The sequence below is a fragment of the Mastomys coucha genome, unplaced genomic scaffold (genome assembly GCF_008632895.1).
Source record: "Mastomys coucha isolate ucsf_1 unplaced genomic scaffold, UCSF_Mcou_1 pScaffold15, whole genome shotgun sequence".
Classification (NCBI taxonomy): domain Eukaryota; kingdom Metazoa; phylum Chordata; class Mammalia; order Rodentia; family Muridae; genus Mastomys; species Mastomys coucha.
This window is the reverse complement of record NW_022196897.1, coordinates 120903002-120910332: the sequence shown is the minus strand read 5'-3', so window position 1 is coordinate 120910332 and position 7331 is coordinate 120903002. Positions and strand designations below refer to the sequence as shown.

At 41.6% G+C, this 7331-nt stretch overlaps 1 protein-coding gene across 4 annotated transcripts in view; it reads right to left on the bottom strand.

Annotated features, from left to right (window-relative positions):
• Positions 1-7331, bottom strand: part of Plcb1 (phospholipase C beta 1) — a 680822-nt gene that overhangs the window by 82613 nt on the left and 590878 nt on the right. For all 4 annotated transcript variants that reach the window (XM_031372013.1, XM_031372014.1, XM_031372015.1 and 1 more), the window contains 4 exons: positions 3375-3451; positions 3192-3281; positions 2291-2348; positions 1601-1687 (listed from right to left, as the gene is read on the bottom strand). In XM_031372013.1, coding sequence (XP_031227873.1) covers positions 1601-1687; positions 2291-2348; positions 3192-3281; positions 3375-3451 — 312 coding nt within the window. The remainder of the gene's footprint in view (positions 1-1600; positions 1688-2290; positions 2349-3191; positions 3282-3374; positions 3452-7331) is intronic.

Genomic DNA, 7331 nt, shown 5'->3' with positions numbered 1-7331 from the left:
ATATATATATATATACATATATATATTTCTGACTAATTAATATTTTTCTTAAATTTTAGTCTAATCTGAGTCAAATATAAAATATATGAGTGCTTAAATGAGATCGATTCTGAAAATACAGTGCTCCTCCCCTAATATGCCTTTAAGGCACAAAAAGCCAAAGCTGATCTACCCTTAAGTGTCCTCAGGCTCAAAACTCCTTAATATCACTACTGTTGTGGTTTGGAGCCATTACTAGGGTAAAGGGGTCACAGACACTATGACAGAGAGGATTGCTGGGTGGCCGTACTGTGCACAGGGTCAGTATACATCCAGAGTGGCTGAAATATTGCCTTAAGAGTTCATTGGCTGCTTAGAAAGTTGTATATTTTAGGACTTCATGGATTGTTGATTCTGTGAATTCTATACTTAATATTTTTAGGTCATGAGTGACTATGGGTAACTGAAGGAAAGGGAGACAGTGTGGCAATTTCTAGTGTTATACTAAAGTACATCCCATTGTATTAGCATAAATGGCCTGAGAAGCTGGCTAAGAATATCTGAATTGTATATTTACAGGAGAAATGTAAGAATTAATAACGTATAGAGTAACTAACGATTCTTGCTAAGCCAGAAATCTTTAGAATAACAAATATTAAGTGACTCTCATATAGCAAACACAAAGGCTAGAGAACATAAATAACTGTGAAAATATATCCAGGGCAAGCTACAAAAAATCTCTCTGAAGCCAACCTGGGAATGCTATATTCAAATAAGTAAATCTAGCACTTGAGGTTTGCAGATTCAATAAACAGGCAGAATGACAATACTTTTAGGAATCTGTATTTTTTTCAACTATAGCTAAAAAGGCGGGAAGACCTAGAAAGCACATTTTGTTTTAAGAGATGAAAAAACATTCAACAATGAATCAAAATGGATAGAATGTCCTAGAACTGAGATGCTGTTGGCTAAGCTGCAAGTCTTTTACTTTACGGATGGGTTTTTCAACTAAATGTCCATAGACAACTGATTTCAACAAGCTGCAAGTACAACCTTTTTTGATTTGTTATTTTGGATTGGACTCAGGACCTTGTACATGCGGATCACTCTCAGGACCACTGAGCTATAGCTACTCTGAGCTATAATATAATTTTAAAGGACACTACCGACTAGCTGTTGCTATGGGGGCAAAGAGATTTGCTTTTCTTTTCTTTTTTCTTTCTTTTCTTTCCCCCTTGTTTTTATGGAAGACTTAGTTGGGTCAAGATCAAGGTGATGTTGGTGAAGAGTGTCCTCTGCTGGGCAAATTCTGGTGTTACAGCATTATAAGATGAAATTGGTTGGTTCAATTAAAATGCCCTTGCCCAAGCCACAGCTGAAACCAATCTGTGGAGAGGGTCCCATACACTCAAAACCTTTAGGCAGACGCCGCTGGTGATGAGTAATTGCAGAATATTGTTATAGTCTTACTATTACCAAAAAATGATGAATTTTACACTCAAGGAGTGACTGGAGATGTTGTGCGAGGTACTTACAAAACCCAGGAGATTTTACTTTTACTGAATAGAAAGCAAATGAGCCAAATGTGTCTAGACATCCTGTACTTTTTAGCTCCATTTACCTTGGGCTTCTCATCAAGGATCTGCTGGCGGATCTCCTTGTGTTTTTCCACAAGTTTTTCTTGTCTTTTACTTTGTGCTTCCTCTAACTGTAAGAAAGTTACCAAAAGAAAAGAGTCACTTTAGCAAAAAACAACATAAAACTTTTATGCATGTTACAAGAAACAAAACTAAACAACAACAAAAGCCCAAAGTTTTTCAGATCTATGGTATCAATTATTTAGCATTCTGGGGCAAAATTGGCCTTTGAACCTAGGTGATGGGAATATAGGATAGGGTAGGGTGGTGACTGCTGGGCATACGTTTTTGAAAATCTTTGAAATTTTTTATACACAAATTTTAAAGAAGCTTAAGGACTAATCTGGATGTGCACAATCTCTATCATTGGTAACAGTGAAGGAATCTTTGGGGAGCTGACTTTTCTGTCATTTTTTGGTGTGTGTGGGGGGGTGGTTCCCAACTTAGCTCAGTGATTCTGCACTACCTATCAAATTTTATAGACGTTTTATTTAGCTCTTTTATAATCTGGTTGACAACAGCCAGAACAAATGCACCCTTGTAGAGCATCCCAAAGCAACTGGATGCTGGTGGTGAGTAGGTACAAGGAGGCATTGCTCTTCTCCTAGGAGTTCACTGTGAGGTTGGCAACTGTGTGTGTGGCATTTGCAAAGGGTGGCAGGGAACAGACATACCCTCTTGATGTACTGCACAACTTCCTGGATGTACGATCGGATCATCTCTGTCTTCTCCCTAAATGGAAACAAGCCACAGATCATTATACCAACCCTCCTGGAACTCTAGACATCTACGCTTTTACCATCTTTGTATAGCTGTTGAAAGAAAGGTCAAACTTGCGTGTGTGTGTGTGTGTGTGTGTGTGTGTGTGTGTGTGTGTGTGCGCACGCGTGCGCACGCGCGCGCGCGAGCATATGTTTGGGGGTAGCAATGTTCATGCCTCTCCTCAAGCATAGACCCTGTTTTTATTAGATGCTACCAAAGTTGTCTAACAACTTGAGAAGTGAGTATTTAATCATTTCCCCAAAGAGATCACTTTCCTTTTTTTCTAAAAGGCCCAGAGTGCCATTGTTTGAGAGCTCACTGTAAAAAACACACAAAGGAGGCTGTAGTGGTTTGAATGAGAATGGCCACCATACGTTCATATGTTTCAATGCTTAGTAACCAGGGAGTGGGAACTCTGATAGGATTAGGATTCAGAGGTGTGGTCTCATTGGAGAAAGGTTGTCATTGAGGGTGGGCTTTGAGGTTTCAAAACCCCAAGTTTGCTCTGCACCTTAATCAGGATATAGCTTTCTGCTACTGTGCCAGCAACTTGAGTGCCCCATGCTCCCACCTTGATGATAATGGACTAACTGTATGAAACTATAAGCAAGCCCACAATGAAAGTCTTCCTTTTCTATAAGTTGCTTTGGTCATGGTATCTCTCCACAGGAATAGAACAGTGACTAAGACAGGAATCATGTGAAAGATTAATTCAAGGAGAGACTTTACTAAGGGACCTTTGATTAAGACACTGGTTCTCTGACAGGGAACACCTGCTCCTTGTTCCAGTTAGGGAGGGGCTACTCCACTTACTCTTCCATCTGGCTTTTGTCTTTGGACTTGGCTTCTGTTATCTTCTCCTGTCTCTTCTTATCCATTTTCTTCTTTAATTCCTTCTTCTCTCTGAATTTACAATGGGGGAAAAATCAGACAAATCGAATAGCAAAGCAGCATTTCAAACATTCATGTATATTCAGGCCGAATGTGAAGGCTTACTTCTCACAGATTTCCTTCAGCTTCTTTAACTGATTGTTCTGACACTCTTCAGCAACATCTGTCAACTTCTGAATAAGCTGGGGGAAGAAAATGCCAGTGTGATGTTTTCTGTGATTACAGGCACAGGCTCCTCTTACCCCTGCCCTTCCCACCCCAGACACCAGCATGTATACTTAAGACAACCTGCAGTAGAGGATGAGCTGTTGTTAGAGTCATGAAAATCTGACTTTGGAAACAAGGGCATGACTTTTAAGATATCACATGATCCATTTGTTGTTTTTTTAAGATGAAATCCCTCTGATTTTCTCTCCTAATTAAATCAAATTCACTACACTGTCATTCCACTTCCTGCAGCTTGGCTCAGCCAGTGCAGGCACAGCTAACAGTGTGGATCTGGGTCCTTACCTCTACTCTGTAACACAATAAAAGTATTATTTGGGGGCTGGGAATATAGATTAGTGGTAATAAGTTTTGAAGGTATGACCTGGGCTAAAGCCTACCTTTTCTGAACCAGCATTTTCTTGATTATAAGTAATTCCATGGCTATCTTAACCTCTAGTAGGTAGTGTGAAGCTTAAATAAAATAATAAGTAAGTTATAGTCAGCAGTGCGGAATTCTGGGTATCTGGGTATGCTTTGCGGCTGTTGTTGACTTGCTTTGAGATTAACATTCAGTTACCCATCTCAGAAAATGATGTAATGTCCTTGTGAGGTAGTTTCAGTTGACACAAAGAACATCAGGAATGCTTTTCTGTGCTGCTCTTAAAACCTGGGTTCAGAGAATGTAATACCCGTATCATATGATGTGTAGTTTCTTCTTGAATCAAGGTTCAAGACAGCAGCAACTGTATCTTTGGATCATCTGCACTCTCATGGTTCCCAACATTCAGTACACACCTAATGAATGTCAACTACTTGAGAGTAAGATTTCATGCCCATCAATCCGCACTCTCTATTCCACACCAAAAGTCTGTGGAACCTCAGGAGGCTGGAGCCACTGACCTCAGCCCTTCCACTGGGGCATAAAATACATGGCCTGAACTTTCCTTGAGAGGCCTCACTACTAATTTCAAAGTGTAGATTTTCTTCCTCCAAATGCACAGAACAGACAAGCTAACTGATCTAATGTAAGTAATCTCTATCATAGTAACAAGGCAGCCACTCCTCAAGATCCATAGATTGGTCCTAGGATTCCTAGCGTGCACCCAAATCCATGGATGCCTTATGCTAAATGAGCACCTGCCATAATATCCATATACTCTCCTGTGTAGTTTAAATCATCTTTAGACTGTTTATAATATCTAAAACATTCTAAACACTGAAAAATAAACTCTGGCAGGCTCTACAATCTGGGGTCTTCACCTCTGTCTGCTGCTGCTCTCCCCCGTGGTTTTGGAAGTTATTTTCAAATCCTTTCAAGGGGCTGCGGAGATGGCTCCAGAGGTTGAACCCTTATTCTGCTAGCATAAGGACCTGGGTTCTCATGTCCAGCATCCATATAAAAAGCAGGTATGGCCACTGCTGTGTGTAACCCCAGTGTTGATTTCAGAGGCTTAGAGAGATCCATGTTCACTTATGATAAACAGGAAAGTCTCAGTCCTTGGATGGAAATAGATACCGAGGAGCTATGTGAGTCACAGAATGCCCATTTCATCATTCAGGAGAGACTGCCTCGGCACAGCTGCTGTAGTTGCGGAAACCATGCTGGGAGCAGTGCCAGGAATCAAACTGTCCAAGAATGCAGTTGTACCCAAAGCCTCACAGAGGGCCTTTACTCTGACCTAGGCTCTCACCTCACTACTGCATTCCTTCCCAAAGAGGACCTGCCTCCTGTTCCATTTGTCACACATGCATCACAGAAATTATTCAGAGATTTCCCACTTTGCTCTCTCAGGTTCACTTGGGGAGACTTCTCAAGGATGCAGATTGCAAGGCCTTGTTCCTAGGCTTAGGAACTGGTGAACGAGTATTTCCACAACCTTGTCCAAGAATATGGATGCTTAAGTGGTCCCCAGGGTACCTTGATCCTGTTACTCATGTGTTCTGTGATGAGCAGTTTCAGCATAAGGATACGCATTAGAAATGAAAACCCTCAGGCCTTCTCCTAGACCAAGAATTCAGAATCTGTAATCCTAGAATCAAGATTCCTAGGACAAAATGTGTGCCTTGGAGTTTGAAGAACCCTGTCTAGATTATTGAGGAAGAGGCCCACACCACTAAAGAAGCCATTTCAGTTTGTGGGGTCTCTGTCTCAGGATCTTTGGAACTTTGTATTTTCTTCACTAATCCAAACGGAGCGCCCTCATCTCTGTAACCAGGGTGGTTTAGACAGCTTGGGAAAAACATACACAAACAATTCCTGACAGACCACGTATCATACTGTAGGTCCTACATTTGGTTGGTTTGTTTTCTCCCACTAAATTAAGTTTCTTTACTTCCCTTCATGTTCTTTCTACTTGTGGAGGGATCTGAAAAAAGCATTCCCTGTTTTTCTCAGAAATATTTGGTCTCATGGGATAGACTCCCTCTGTGCAAAAACACATCTTTATCTCTCCTACCAGAACCATACCCTCTTGTCCTTGCCTACTAACCCTAACTGTGGATGCTCCTCACTTTCCCACCTCAGCATCTGCATAATCTAGAAGAGGCATCCTCTGTTCCTAGAGACATGACTTTTCCTTATATCAGGCATCTTTACTCAACTCAAAGGCATACAAGGCTTTTTCCTACATTCTTGGGTAGTTTTATCATCCACTGAATGACAGACGTCTGCAAATTTTTCCTACATGGCACAGCTTTCTGGTAAGAAGAACCCTGGTACATACACCTACAAACTGCAGTCTATCTTACAAAACTTTCTTCCCTGACTGCAGTCTCACATTGGCCTTTCTACTCCAGCCCAGAGATTTTCCCTTCTTATATGTCTCCAAGACATAGCTGGCCCTGTCCCCAGATAGATCTCAACTTGTAGATTCTCTCTTAACATTTCCATTCAACGTACTTCAATAAACAAGGCAGGAGTTATCTTTCAGAACTGTCTGCATACACCTGTGTGCACACTCCCCTCCCCCCCTTATTCCATCTTTTCAGTGACAGTCATATGTGAACAGGACATAGCACAAATAAAAATTATTCCTGTGATTGTAGGCTACCTTGGATTGGGCCATTATACCTCAACAACTCTTATTCTTATCTGAAGTCTGTATAATCAAGCTGTTTGTATCCATTTGTATTCAGGTAGCAGCATGAACGCCATCACAATCTGTTAGTAGTGTCTGAAAGGAGATGAAATATGTGCATACACACTGGGTCTCTTTCTTACCTCACCAAGAGAAGGCATGGGCCCATCTGTACTTTCTCACACAGCACTGTTTCTCTGGGAAGAGCTTGCTCTGATTTCTGGCTCATATTTGGATTCCATGAGAACTGTTTTATTCTTCATCCTCCATTCATTGATCCAGGAAATCACTGTTCTAATAATAGCTTGACTTTTGGCCATGTGTAATTTCTCTAAGGTAACGAGGCTGGCCAATCATGAACCTAGCAAAGCTCTTCCCTAAGATTCATCTACAGGTCAATCGAGAAAGAAATAGCAACCCTCTCTTGTCCCCATTCGAATAAGGATAAGACTAGAGGGGAGCACCAGAGAGGGAGAACAGTGGAGCACCAGAGAAGGAACAGTGGAGCACCAGAGAGGGAAAACAGTGGAGCACCAGAGAGGGAACAGTGGAGCACCAGAGGGGGAGAACAGTGGAGCACCAGAGAGGGAACAGTGGAGCACCAGAGAGGGAGAACAGTGGAGCACCAGAGAGGGGGAACAGTGGAGTACCAGAGAGGGGGAACAGTGGTAATAATTACACGAGGGCTACAGGAAGTCTCTGGATAGGCTTCCTAGATAGGCTGTTTCTGGATCCATCTCTGTTAATTTTCTTCTTTACATTTCCACAGTACTTTTAA